The sequence below is a fragment of the Heliangelus exortis genome, chromosome 7, assembly GCF_036169615.1.
Source record: "Heliangelus exortis chromosome 7, bHelExo1.hap1, whole genome shotgun sequence".
In the NCBI taxonomy this organism is placed as follows: domain Eukaryota; kingdom Metazoa; phylum Chordata; class Aves; order Apodiformes; family Trochilidae; genus Heliangelus; species Heliangelus exortis.
Window position 1 is genome coordinate 9,156,251 of NC_092428.1, and position 15,148 is coordinate 9,171,398.

Here is a 15,148-nt window from a genome sequence, read left to right on the forward strand (position 1 = left end):
AGATGAACTTTGGGTGAACTAATTTATCGGACCAAGGTAGGGTGGGCAGCAACCTGGGAAGGGTATAAAAGGCGGCCCGCTGCTAGTCTGGCGCGCGCACTTGGAGCTCCCGGGGGGTCGGACCGGACCGGACCAGACCAGGCTAGGTTAGGCTAGGTTTCCAGCCATGGGCTTCTCCGCCCTAGTTGCCAGCGCCTTGTGCACCTTTCTGCTGCCCCTGCTACTTTTTCTGGCCGCCGTCAAGCTCTGGGATCTTTACTGTGTGAGCGGCCGCGACCCCAGCTGCCCCCTCCCGCTGCCCCCGGGCACCATGGGGCTCCCCTTCTTCGGGGAAACGCTGCAGATGGTGCTGCAGGTAAGGCGAGGCGATGCCGTGAGGAGATCCCTTCCCTTGCTGCGGGGAAGGGAGATACGTGGTGAGAGATATGCCCAGGTGGAAAGAACTGCTCTCCCTGCCCCTTCCTCTCCTCCTTTTTAAAATGTATTTTTATTTTTTCCCCACCCCCCACGGTCCAGAGGCGGAAATTCCTGCAAATGAAGCGCAAAAAATACGGCTTCATTTACAAGACTCACCTCTTCGGGCGGCCTACGGTGCGAGTGATGGGTGCCGAGAACGTGCGGCACATTCTACTGGGAGAGCACCGTCTCGTCTCCGTGCAGTGGCCCGCCTCGGTGCGCACCATCCTGGGCTCGGGCTGCCTCTCTAATCTCCACAACGGGCAGCACAAGCACCGCAAAAAGGTACGGTCCCGATGGCGGGCGGGGAGCGGGTGCGGCCGCGGCTGCCCCAGGCGCGGCGGCTGAGCCTGTCCCCCCATCTCCTAACTCCCTGGGTAGGTGATCATGCGGGCCTTCTCCCGGGACGCCCTGCAGCACTACGTGCCCGTCATCCAGGAAGAGGTGAGCGCCTGCCTGGAGCGGTGGCTGGGCGCCGCCGGGCCCTGCCTGCTGGTGTACCCCGAGGTGAAGCGCCTCATGTTTCGCATTGCCATGAGGATCCTGCTGGGCTTCCAGCCCCGCCAGGCCAACCCCGACGGTGAGCAGCAGCTGGTGGAGGCCTTCGAGGAGATGATTCGCAACCTCTTCTCCCTCCCCATCGATGTGCCCTTCAGCGGGCTCTACCGGGTAAGACTTCGGGCTGGGAGGTGAGGGGGTGCCCCTGCATCCAGGACAGCGGAGAATGGATGGAAGGGATGGCAGTAAGGTCAAAGTTCCACATTCTCTATGCTGCCTGGCCAGGGCTTGCGGGCTCGCAACGTCATTCACGCTAAGATTGAGGAGAATATCCGTGCCAAGATGGCCCACAAGGAGCCTGAGGGTGGCTACAAGGATGTGCTGCAGCTGCTGATGGAGCACACTCAGGGTAACGGGGAGCAACTCAACATGCAGGTGAGGTTCCCCAGGATCAGATATGTCCCTTTCCTCTCTGTTAGCAGCACAGGTATCTTCTGGGGCCAAAAGAAGAGAGCAGCAAGGGTTCCTTTCCCTCATGAAATAACCTTGCTTGGGTGCACTGGGGTGCAGAGACTGCAACCAGGCTGTTGGATAGGGTGCACAGGACCAGGGCCATGTCCATGGGGAGCATGATCACTACTCCCATCCTGGCCCCCCCGTGCCTGCTCCAATCTGGGAGCAATGCATAGTGTTGTGGTGGTAGAATGGGCCTGGTACAGATACTTTGTTTGGGGTCCGTCTTATCCTTTCTCTGTCCTCTGTGTAAGGAGTTGAAGGAGTCTGCTACAGAGCTACTCTTTGGGGGCCATGAAACCACTGCTAGTGCTGCCACGTCGCTGGTTGCCTTCCTAGGACTCCACCATGATGTCCTGCAGAAAGTGAGGAAAGAGCTGCAGGTGAAGGTGTGTGTCTTCCCCAGAGCCATTTTACAGGAGGGGGCAGTGGGAAAATACCCCCAGGAGAGGTGTCCTAGACAGGGCTCCCCTTGACCCTGTCAGGAAAACACCACTCACTGAGAGGTGGCTGCTTTGCAGTGCTGGGAGGCCTGGACACTTGCTCCATAAATGTTATGGCAACATCTTGCTTTTTAGGGGTTACTGTGCAGTCACAACCAAGAGAAGCAGCTGGATATGGAGGTCTTAGAGCAGCTGAAGTACACAGGTTGTGTCATCAAAGAGACCCTCAGGCTGAGCCCTCCTGTTCCTGGAGGATTTCGAATTGCACTCAAGACCCTTGAGCTAAATGTAAGTGGGGCTTGGGTTTGACTTCTCAGCACAGCTGTAAAACACTAGAGCATTGATGTAGCATGTCTGCCTTTGAGTGACCTGCAGGAAGCCAGGGGGGAGGTGGGGTGCATCAACACGTCTGGTAGTGACGCTTCACATTATTTCACACAGCGAGGTGCTTCATGTCTCCTCTCTCTTCTTCTGATAGGGTTACCAGATCCCTAAAGGTTGGAATGTTATTTACAGTATCTGTGATACCCACGATGTGGCAGATCTCTTTACCGACAAGGATGAATTTAACCCAGATCGCTTCATGTCCCCATCTCCAGAGGATTCATCTAGGTTTAGTTTCATTCCTTTTGGTGGGGGCTTGAGGAGCTGCGTGGGCAAAGAGTTTGCAAAAGTCCTTCTGAAAATATTTACAGTGGAGCTGGCTCGAAGCTGTGACTGGCAGCTGCTGAATGGACCTCCTACAATGAAAACAGGGCCCATAGTGTACCCTGTGGACAATCTGCCTACCAAATTCATAGGTTTCAGTGGCCAAATCTGAGATCTGAACTCTTGCCTACTGCTGGATTTCTATATAGCATCCAATATGTACATAGTAACTTTTTATAGTAACAAAGGCCTTTAAATATTTAAAACTGTAAATGTATAATAGTTATTTATGTCTTCTAAATATTTCAAAACGCTATGGTATTTTTCCCCAAGCACTAAAATTATGGGTCTCAGATTCATAATTAAATAATGTTATTTCTATAGAAATGTTTTACCTATTTAAAGATCTTATTAAAACTGGCCAGCTAAGCATTTGAAGACATTTCATGACACTGTATGTATTAAGAAATATTCTTAAAGGCATTTGGAACAAAGGTAACTAGCTACTCATCCAAATTACCCAAAATGGTTATTGTTTGAGAATGTTTTCAGTATTACTTGTGTCTATATCTTATGTTTAATGTTTGAATTTTAAGCTTGATAATAAAGTTTATTTTTTATGATCCTCTGTATGATGTGTTTACATTAGAGAGCAGTTTAACTAATGAATATAAAGGTTTTGAATGTAAAGTCAGATCTGCATTTTTGAATGTGCTGTTTGCTAATTTTGTGCTCATAACTTCCCCGTCTCCCACCACCAAAGTGATTATCACTTGAGACTCGTCAGTTGTTGGAAGGTAGGGCTTGTAAGTGGCAAGAGCAGCACAGAAACACCCACTCAAAGTATGAAGTGGCACAAGTCTCTTATCAAGCACATCATCTTGAGACATAGTAAATAAGAAAGAAAAGCTAAGCATAATAATAACATGTAACATAAGGTTTTCTCTGCAGCTATAGAAAACAAAACAGGTTGAGAATAAAAAAAAATCCATAGGTCCTCCCATAACACCGCAGACCTGTGTAGAAGCCACTGGATCATGTTCTGTGGGTCTGCTGGGTTGGAATCTTCTTACTAAGGTGTCTCTTATCAGCCGGTAGAGCAAATAAAATCTGCTGGGATTTCTTGAAATGTGATGACTCTGACTAGATCAGAGATAGAACATATATTTGTTTTAAGAACTTCTTTCCTGGATTTCAGCAAAGTGAAAACTAAAAGGCAGGTGCTAATGTGAATTGATTAACAGGGAATCAACTGTTGAGATGCAATTCCCTGGGGGTGTGTAAGCAGGGCAGATAAAATGCCCTAGGCATGACCCCTGTTTTGGCTTAACCATAAGGTTTTTTGTGCTTCCCCCCCACCCCCCCCTTTACTACACCTATTAGTCTTCCCTGAAAAGTCAAACAACATGGGCTGGCTCTATAAGCATCTACAGAATAAACCAATGTAATTCAGTGTCATGAACAGCACCATATCGACTCATTGATCAATTTTTTTGTTTGCTTCTGGAAAATAGTCACATTTTCATTATGCTCTTCCAAAGCCAAAATTAAGGACAGAGTTCAGTTGCTCAAAATCACTGCAGGTGTTTAGTAGCACTTACGAGGTTTTGGCTTTATTTTTTTTTAAGGAGTGTTTTGATAGGACATTTGATATATTTTCAACTAGTCTGTTAAATACATAAGCTTTTAATGTAAAACCTTATACACAATCTACATATGAGCATACCAATCAAAACATTTTCGTATTTAACTTTTAGAAGTCCACAAATTCAAAAACTATTCTTTTTAGATTGTGCCTGAAGTATTCTTGCCAAACTTCAAAATATTAAGTAATTTTTATTATGCAAGCCTTTTGAACCATTATGCTTTCCAGGGATCTGATAAATAATCTCAGTTGGAAACCCCTTTATTACAATATAGTAGCAGAAAATTGCAAACCATGATCTGGATTTGGAGGGGATCTGAAGTCTGGAGAATAGCAAGACTTTTTTGGTATCCCTAATTATAATTTTTCTCCATAAAATTACAATGTTCTGCAAATCCAAAATGTGCTGATATTTTAAAATGCTTTGTTTATTTTTAATTGAAATACTTTATATGTGGAAACTTTTTGCATGATCATATTATTTTAGTATATATTTTGTTTCTGTAAAGAGTGATAATTAAGTGCTGTCTAGAGAATGTGTAGAATAGGAACATTTTCTCAGTGTAAATCTAAGGTCATACATGCATTTCTCTGTCAGGTTTGCAAGGCTTTGTATGTTTGGGAAAAAAAACCTTAACTTGATTTTGTCTGGATATCTGGGGGTACATTCTCAGCTGTTATAAATCATGACAACATAACCAAAGTTAGGCACTGCTCCTGTATAATTTATGTAGTTAAATGGTCTGTAGCTGCTGTGTAATTTAGGCATCTTGGAGTTAGTTTTAAACAAGCTATCCCAAAAAATGCTAGCAGTGTACATGCAGTAATATGGAGCTCAGTGTGGCTTTATTGCTAAAATATTTGCTCAACATTTTGAGCAGGTTTTACAGTCCCTGCTAATCTCCTCTGTACAGCTGTATCTTGACAGCTTAGATGCTGGCTGCAAACCAGCTTCAGGTGAGCTCTGCTATGTTCATGGCTGTTGTGAGCATGTGCTGAGACTTTGGCTTTCATTTAGGGGCTGTCTGACTTCTGTACCCCCAGTCCCTACCACTCTTAATGCTGGATCCAGAAACTGTTCTTGCTGAAAAGTTATCTACTAAAACCCAGTTGGTTTTGAGCAGAGGGGGTCCTCACTCCAGCTCCTTGTATGACTGTTGTTTGTCCTGGATCAAGCAGCTGCTTCAGCCTGCTAAGCTCTGACAGGTAAATCCTATGGCCAAACTCTAGCTTTCTTTTGCAGGGGGTACCAGCTGTTACTGCAAGTGACTTGTGCTCCAAGGCTCACAAACTGAAGAAATACATTAAAGGGCCAAGTTTAATGAAGAGCACTCATTCCTTTCCTGTAACTGGGTCTTTTCTGGGGGGGTATTTCATGTTCCTCCTCTTAGTTAACCTGTCATTTAAAATAATTTTCTTTACTATATCTCTCTCCAAGAAGAACACACATTTTAGTAGGTGCTATGCTTTAGTCTCAGAGTAAAAAGCCATGGTTTATATATAGTATATTGCTCTTCTCTGAGGGCAAGGTGTTTTACTGGAACCCACTCTTCTCCTAAACCAACATGAATAATAGCTCCTGTCAGCCAACAGCATCTCTGGTGCTTAGAATTTTTGAACTAGCAATGTGATGCTAAACGTGTGGTCCCTAACAGTAGCTATATCAATCCTTGAACAAAAATTACATTGGAGAATGATATTGGTATAAAATGATGTTGAGGAATGCTACTTGATCAATTCCTGATTTAAAGGCAATAATATTTCCATATAAGGGAAGAACAGGTAACAATGAATTTTAATAATGGTTGTATGAAAAAGAAAAAAACCTGTTCAAATGAATGCTGAAGGCTCATTGCAAACAGGAAAAAAACCAACTGATTGTTTAAAAGTAATTTGATCAGGTTCATTTATTTTGTCCTAGTGAAAAAATGACCTGTTACTTTCAGCAGTTGAGCCAGGAAAGGATTTTTTTTTTTTTTTTTTTTTTTTTTTTTTTTTTGGCTCAGAAAAGCACTTGCAGAGAGGATGGCCTTGTATGCTTAAGATACGCTTATCTTTTCTGAAATTGTATTTTATTTTTAACCTTTACTACAAGTCTCTTCCTGGGCCTTGCAAGAAAAGTACCTGAGAAAAAGGTTCTTCTTTCCACCCCATTTTAATTGGATGCTCTCTTAATTTATTCTAGTCAGTGATGCATCAAGAAAAATACTTAATATTGTGTAAAATATTCCATCCCTGAGTTTCAAGCACTATCTGCCTAAGTGCTATAAGAAGTTGTTAAAACTGCTTTTACAAATTTGGGTCTACTCGTATTTGAGAGGACACTTGTGTTTTGATAATTCTACGCATTAGCAGAGGTGTTCAGAGTGAATGCTGATCAAAGAATATGCCTCAATTGTTTAAAACTAGTGTACATAAAATTGGACCCCTCAATTCTTCTTCCTCTTTTTATAAAGCATAATTAGAATTTATTATTATGTGGTGTAAATTTGCTCTGTCACAAAGGGAGTTGCCCTTCTTAGTCCCTGAAACTCCAGTTACTTTTGATTTAATCCCAAATATAGATTAAGTAGCCCAAGTGCAAGCAACCCATTGCAGAATTTCTTTACCTCAATGTTATCACACACTATCTTCCCTAGAACAGTCCAAAAGGATCCTATGCAACATTACTGGCTACTACACCAGGCTGTGTCTGTGCTGAACCAAACTGCACTCTGACTTTTTAGCAATGTTTTTGAAATTCTAATTATGTGTATTTGTCTTCTCTCTTATAGCAAAAAGCAGTGGGTAGGTTTAGATAGCATTTGTTAATCCGGGTAGTTTTGTTTGCCAGGTGGTTTGTATTGTAAATTCCCTGCCAAGTTATACATCCAGCACGCAGTGCAAAACATATACAGATTAGCAGCAACGATTAGAAAAGTTTACTAGTTGCAACCATTAGAGTGATAGATTAGGAGAAAGGAAACATAACTGGCAGCAAGTTTAGAGAAGGCTCATTACTAGACTGGCTTCCTTCACTTGTTTAATAATGTCTTATGAAAAAAGTTACATGCGAAGTTCAATGAATAATGCAGCCCTCATTAAGTTATGTAAATGAATGCAACTTCGTGGGTGGGTTAGAAATAAAATATTTAACAACTATGTTTAGATCCAAAGAATAAGAGCAGTGGAGACAGCTTTCAAAGAATCTCAGATTAGAATACTTAAAAGGTAATAGAGAAGAGAACTTTGGTATTAGGACATCATAGTGCTGTTTTAATAGGTGTTTACATCTTTCCTCTCATTTCCAACATAGGCAGGGCACTGTATTAAGTATTCTATTAGTGTTATTTATCAGCTGTCCCAAATACACAATTTGTCTTGTGTATGCTGTTAGTGCCCCAGGAACATCTGCAGAACCTGTGTGATTTGCAAGGCTAGAAGGATCATTTTAGCAAAACTGACTTATGAGGTACTTGTTTGCCAGGTCATTTTGTTCACAAACACACAGTCATTCATACACGGGTTGATTTCGATGCCTTTTTTAACTCTCAGTTTATGACCGTTCAGGAAAGCCAATGTCCCCATGGGTTAAGTTTATGTTGCCTGCCCTGGTTTCAGTGATAAATGCTGCACTAACCCAAGACACTGCCATACAGGATAGTTGCCAGAACATGAGAAAATTATAAACCAAGGACTAAACAAGATATTGGCAATATGCTTTCTTACCACACCCACAAATGCCAGCCTTTCTTATGCCTCCCCTCACATCTTACTCAGAAGGTAAAAAATTGTTGGGAATGAATTCCAGAGCTGAGGGTACCTCACTTAGAGATAAAAATAACCAGAAGGCAGTCCCATTTGCACTCTTTTGAGTAGGTGGAAGGTCAGTAACTATCTGAGGTGATTGGGAGCTGAGGAGACTCAGAGATCTGAGTCCTGGGCACTGGTCAAGTACAGCTGAGACTTTAAGGATGGGGTGTGCACAGACACACATCTACCAGACTGTATTGTCATCTTTGCTAATGTTGCTTCAAATGAAATAACTTTATCCAGGAATCACTGTTTTGAAGAAAGAGTACAAACTTATTAGTTTTTTTTTTCCTGCTTTATTTGTATAGGTCAGCATTAATTCAGTATATCTGTACCTCAGAAATATGTTGCTTTTCTGTGTAAAATGTCAGCAGAAGCATCTTTTTAGGATTAAAACTGAATTTGTAGTGGAATGATGGTAGGTCTTGTTTTTCTTGTCTTGCTTACTTTCTTGACCTAAAGAAGCAAGGTGCAATGTTATACTTTACCTAATAGCATTTATTTGATATTTAGAGTCTCCTGAAATAGCAACCTGTCCTTATCCTGTGGGAACAGGAGAGGACTGGATAATGCCCTGCTAGCTATAGTAGTGCCAGCCTACTGTAATGGATTGGGTTGGTTTTTTTTTTTCCCTCTCACAAGTCAACATCACACACCTACTCAAAAAACACCCTGCTTTTCTCTAAAGTTTCCTTTGGAAACATAGGGACCACAGTGTCATCAGAAACTGCTCCCAGACCTGGCAATAGCCTCTTCTTTTGTTAATTTTCCTTTGTTGCTCCCCTCTCTCCTTCCACTCTTGTCAAAGGGGACGCGCTAGCAAGGCAAACAGCCTCACCACTCCAGCACTGCACCACAGCCCTGGCTGGGTAACAAACAGGTGATTTTCACCCTAGAGTCATCATTTTTGTCTCAACTTCTCTTGCTCTTTGGTGTCTTTATATTAAATATACATCACTGGTGTTAATGATGCTGCCTACAGCGCTGCAGCAAGCTAGTGTGAACATTATAAATCTAGCAGTTAAAGAGAAAAGTTCATTAATCTTATCAACAGGTTGGCTGAAGTAACAGCATGCCACAACCTTTTTGCTCATTTTATGAAATGAAATGGCTCAGATTTGGGGCATTTTTGAGGGAACCTTTTGTGTAACTGGGGCTGAGATCATGCTGGTCACTAGTTGCCAGTCAGCATTTCTAGAAAAAAATTGCAAGTTTCAGCCATGGAGACATACATTCAAAATTAAATTTTACAGAGACGAGTTATACTCCTGTGAAGTGTAAGCAACTTGTTTTTATAGAATTGTGTTACTGTTCTCCTGGTTTCTATACTGTTAGTATTTTTTGTCACCTGTTTATTGATGTGCTTACTATTAAAGTATTTAGAAGGAGAGAGAGCAGATAGGCCAAGCATGCTGATGAGGAAAAACGAGTATTCTTAAGCGGTCAAAGGTACTACTTGTTTATTTTGGTGGCTCCTTGGTGATTGTTCTTTTCTCCTTTTATTAACCTGCAAATGGATTAGTCCTTGTAAACCAAAGAGGAGAGACCAGTGCACAACCCACTGCCCCAGAGATAAGGTCACAAAGAGGGGACGTGTCCCGAGTACAACCTCGGAGAAGAAATAGAAGTCTGAAGGCATTTACACTAGGCTGCCATTGGGCTTTACTAACCCTACTGTGATTTACTGTATCAGTTCAACTGCTGACACCTTTATGTCCCTCCCTCCTATCCCAGCAGGCCACAGAGACACAGTCCATGATAGATGCTGGTGAACTTTTCCTCTGATCACCTTCTGAAGAACTTTCCCATAATCTATTGTTTTCTATCACAGTGGAAAACAAAACAAGGGTTTTTTTTTTACTTTCAGTTACCAGCTATTTTGCCCTAACTTTAAAGCAATGTACTGAATTTATTACATCAGTGTGAAAGAAGTTTTAAACTCCTGTCTCTTTATCCTACTCCTTGAACTTAACATGGTTCAGAGTAAATCAACGTAATTGCTGTTAGACCTACATTGTTGCAGGAATGTTTTATATTCCATGTTGTCAGTTATTTAGAACAGTTAATTGAAATTGCAAACATAAAAAGAGTAAAGCTACAGTTATTTTCTTAACTTTCTTTTTGTGCCTGTGGCTACTGTATGAATTATATAAAGAGCTAACATTAACTTTAATGTAAGACCAAGAGTGTCTGGAATATCTAACAGAGAAAACAGATGTGGATTCGAGGGAAATATTTCTTTTAATTGACCATATAATCCATAATGAGTTCCTATATTTCTTGAGAGAAGCAGCTTGTCTAGCATTCTTCTCTGTAACTCAAAAATACTTCACAAAATGTTGCATTTGCTTCTAAATTAATAAATGATATGGGCAGCACCTGGTTTTGTCTCAACAAAATTCAGCACCAGTGTTAAAGCATGAAGGGGAGAAGAAAGTCACAGCGACATTAAGAAGGGGCATACTGAAGAGAGTGCCTTGGAATGGAGAAAGGAGGAGACTGAGCTGCAAACCTTCTCCTGCAAGAGTTCTTTTTCTGAGCGTGGCCTCAGCTAACTTCCCTGCTACTGCAAAGCACTGAAAAGGTGAGCAGAGATGCATGTACAAGCAAGCTTGTCCTGCATACAGAAGTATGGGTAGTGTACAATAGGTAATTAAGGAGCAGCTGGAATGGGAAGGAGATATCCTGGAAAACCAGTCAACACCTGCCAGAAATGTTCTGATGGCAACACTGATCAGTTTGATCCTTTCAGCAGAGAATTTACATTTGAGGAGGTCTCAAAATGTTCCCAGATGTATTTAATTGTGTTCCCCAGGGCTCTCTATACAGCAATGAATTAATCATTTAGTTCTTGTATTTTGATGACAATGAACTCTTTCTGTTAAAACAGGATTCTGAGGGCAGTGGCCCATGAGGCCCATTTCTAGTGTCAGGCTACGTTTTATGCTAAAAGCTCCTCTTCTGTAGCTTGACTCAATATGTGGGACAGTGGCAAGTTTAGGAAAGGCACAGAGAACGAAAGAACAGGTGTGAAAGATCTGGGCAGGATGCACCATTGCATGCAATCATCTACGAACCAGGCAGATTTCACAGCGCTATTAAACCAGAGACTTTCTCTGAACATGTGGGACTGACACCCTGTGTCCTAGCCCCGCCCTCTGGGTGGTAAAAGTGATGCCATTGTCATAGTGTTCTCACTGACAGCTACTTCCCGGCAAACCCTCAGAAAAGGAGATGTTGAAAAGGAGCCCTGCTATGCCTCCTTTGCAGGACTTGTCCCTAACACAGCTCAGCCAGCTGAGCAATTGTACTGTGACTGTGCTGTACTGGAGATGCTTCTCTCTTCCTCATACCCTGACAAAGTTTCATAGGGCCAGCAGGCTCATTTCAGGGAAGGTGCAGCTTCAAACTTTACAGAGAGGTTTGTTTCTGACTGCAGGGGGACAGGGTTGTAAACAAAACTCTAGGAGAAAATGGTGGGTTTGGTCCCCAGGGTTGCTGCCTTGGTAAAGATGCTTAGAAGGTCACTGTTGAGTTACACCTGTAAGATACACCAGTGATGATGGCCCCAGAGCTTTTTACTTTATAGCTATCATGCTTGAGGTGCTGTAGAGTGGTGTATTGTCAAAGTACTTTTCTTTTGATAACTGCTTTCTTTTTGTTAACATTGCCGCAGAGAAATATTTGGCTCAATGTCTTTTAACAAATTAAGTCTGTCTTCTAATTCTTTCTTCATATACTGAACTTTACACTGCTCAGAGCCCTGCTTTTGGGCTTTATATCACTGTGTCTGTCTGTAGTTTTGAAACAGCAAGAGTGGCAAAATTACAGTAGTGATATTACAAACCAATCTTGTATTCGTGGATTACTTTCAACCACCTGCTTGCTTTATCTGAACAGCCTGAAGTCTGCAGCCAGGTTAGATATAAAAATATTTACCCATTACTGACTATACCAGTGTATATAGTCATATATCTGGTTGTATAAAGTCAGGTAGAGATATGTAAAATGTTGTTTATTTTCACATTTCACACTAGACAAAGAAATACAGACACTATGGAATTGAGTTTGACGTGTTGCCTCTAAAACAAAGTGTGTGTGTCTCACCCAGTTGCTGCTCCTGGTTTGCTTGTTTTTCCCAAAGGCTGGAGGAAGCACAAGGATTTCAGAAGAAGCTTCTGGATCAGACACATCGTCCTTGCAAGTCAGTGAAGAAAAGGGGCAGAAGTGGGGTCAGGCCACCAGCTGTGTCTGCCCTCCTGCCTGCTCAACCTCTTTGGACAGAAAGGACTTAAATGTGCTAAGAAAACAGTAAGTGGGAGGAGTAGAAACCTACCCCTTTGCCTGCTGGTTTTGCAGAACTTTGCAGCTACAGTCAAGTGAGCTAGTGCGGGCCCAGGGCCACATCCCTGACAGCCTGTTCTCGTCCTCCTTTGACCTCCTGCATAGATCCCTAATATCTGCCTCTGTGCTGTGATTTCCCTCCATCCTGCAGATCCTTGGACAGAGAGTAAGTGTGGTTTTGTGTCCCCTCATGCTGGCTGCACCTCTCTCCCCTGCACCAAGTTTTCCCCTCATCTCCCATAACGGTGCTTGGGGTGCCCCAGCGTCTGTCTGTAGGCTGCCTGTCTATACTCCCATCAGAATTCCCTTCCCAGCCTCCTATCCCTGGTGAAGTGAAGGCAGTCTCTCCACCCTTTATTTGTCTGGGAAATAGCTCATTTAACTGGGACGTGGAGGATGGGCAGAGATGAGAAAGAGCTATTGTTATGCTGAAAGCAGTTAATGGGTGCCACCAGACACTTGTGTGATCTACAGACCGCAGCAGAAGTCCCTTAAAGATGTGCTGGTGCTGCCCAAGGCAGTTCACGCTTCTTCCCTCCCACTCTTCTGATTTTTCTCTAGTTGAAGATGGGTCTGGCACCGGTCTCCCCTATTCTTCGGCATTCTTTTTTGATGGATTGGATGGGTTAGTCAAAAGACACCAAGCTACATGGTGAGAAACTCTCAAATTCGTAAAAGGCCTGACAACAGATCATCAAAACCTGAGACTTTGGCTTTGGTGCTTGGTGAGCTGGACAGGACCCGTCCTACATGGGAAGGACTGACAGCTATAGCTGCAGAAAGGACTCTGTGTCTTCGTGGAGTTAGCTGTGCACTTGGGTGGCTGTGTGGGGGAATGTGGGATTTGGTGACTTGGGCCCTTACTTTCTCTTGAGTATGTGCCTTGAGAAAAAAAAAAGATTCACACTTTTCCTGGAAAAAATTATTTTATACTTACAGGTACACCTTTTAGACTGGTATGGAAGGTGCCTACTTCCATATTCCCTGAGATATGGAAAAGGTACTTGAAATAAATCTTGTAAGAAACAAGGCAGCGGACATATGGTGTCATTCAGCTATGAGTCACAACCAGCCCCTCAGCTCAGCAGTGGCTGAAGTTGTGAATATATCATCGTCCTTTAATAGTCTAAGAAAATGAAATTTTGATCCCAGTCCTGTTTTAAGTAAACAGGTAACCCTATCAAGCAACACCGTCCCCTTTGGGAGCTCAACAGAGGCTAAAGCTGGCAGTAAAAGATCTGCCATTTGCAGTCATTGCTAATCGGATGTGAACTTTTGTCCAAGGGGTGGTGGTGAAAGGACACAGGAGGAAGCAGGAGGAGTGACCCTCAGGCCTTACCGATTTTGGTAGATTTTTTTTTAAAAAAACCCAAACCTGTAGTTCCTTTCATCACAAAAAATTTTGGAAATTAAGAGTATTATCCATTAATAACTCAGAAGAAAAGGTTAGTAACCCTGCCTGTATCCCCTAGGGACTGCCTGTGCAGTGGCAGGAGAGAGTTCACAAATGGTTCAGCTGAGCTTTTTCTCTGCTGAGAGGACTGTAGTGGCAGCCCAAGGCTCGGCTGCTTTTAGTTTGAGTGGTGCTGAAGAATGATGGTCAGCACACGTGCAAGCTTTGGGCCTGTTGATCTGAACTCGGTGACAAAGAGAGTGTTTCTACCAGAACTAGCACATGGATTGAACTCTTTCCCATTTCAGTGCTAGAAACCAAAACCATATTGCAACACATGTGCCTTAAGGATACCATGGGCCACTTCAAATTTGATCTTAAAAATATTTTTTCAGGAACAAGAAAATTTGCCATGTATAAACCTGTTTCTGCAGATTACGATTTTCTTTGCTAAGCCTAAATTATTAGTGTAAAGTTAAGGATTGCCTTATACCATAAAGGATAACCTTTTTTTGTTGGGGGAGGGAAGGGAGCTCCATGGCCTTTCACCTTCCAGCTTTACAAGCAAAGCCAAACTTCTGGGCAATCACTGTGCAAAATGCTTTCTCCCTCCCCCTTCTTGCAGTGGTGGCTGCAAACAAAGGTCTTTAGAGCTGGCTGCCCCAGACTTCAGGACTTTTAAGGGTCTTTACTTGACTGGAGATCAAAGGTTTCTCCTTAAAGAGTTTATCACTCAGACAAATACTCTGCAGTTAGCATTTCAAACTGGGCTTACAAGTCAAATAATTTAGCAATTTCTTCTAACCACGTGGCCTTATGCAGAGGCTGCTGGATGCCAATTGTAGCACCACTTTGGCATGGAGTGCAGCACTATGTATTGAGAAATGTGAGCACCCGTTTCAGCATTCTTTACTGCAGAGAAAAGTGGTTTTCACCTATTTTGAGTAGGTCTCAGACTGCTCAGATGGTGCTTGAGTTTCCTTCCTGGGACTGATGATTCCTCACTTGACACCTTCAGTATGCCTCTTCATCTCTGCTCCTGCAGAAAGAGTTTTTCTCCTTCGAAAGCACACAAGATGTGAAGACATATAACTGGATGGTGGGCACAATTATCATTGGTGTACAGTGTAGTAATGTGACTAAAAAAATGTCTTAAGCATTGTTGGGATGCCCCTAAGCATTAACTCTTCTCTGTCCAAAGTTGTTATCAGAATGTCCTGGTGCATCAGAAGAGATTGCCTGTTGTGCTGGTGTGTACTCGCCGAACCAGTACCCAAAATGCTGTTGTAGGCAAACCTGTACCAACAGCTTTTTCATGTTAGCTGCTTGAGTCCAGAACTGGTCTAAATATTACACATCTTTCCACCCCACGGAGGGACACTCTGCTCTGCCTGCCAACTGCAGAGGCACAGGACC

At 42.9% G+C, this 15,148-nt stretch overlaps 1 protein-coding gene across 1 annotated transcript; it reads left to right on the forward strand.

Moving 5' to 3' along the window:
- Positions 1-92: 92 nt before the first annotated feature.
- On the forward strand, positions 93-3,181 carry CYP26A1 (cytochrome P450 family 26 subfamily A member 1). The gene is made up of 7 exons (XM_071748678.1): positions 93-355; positions 517-741; positions 838-1,125; positions 1,240-1,389; positions 1,722-1,856; positions 2,046-2,198; positions 2,389-3,181. Exons 1-7 carry the CDS (start codon positions 167-169, stop codon positions 2,728-2,730), a joined length of 1,482 nt encoding a protein of 493 aa, XP_071604779.1. The 5' UTR covers positions 93-166; the 3' UTR covers positions 2,731-3,181.
- The last annotated feature ends 11,967 nt before the right edge of the window (positions 3,182-15,148 follow it).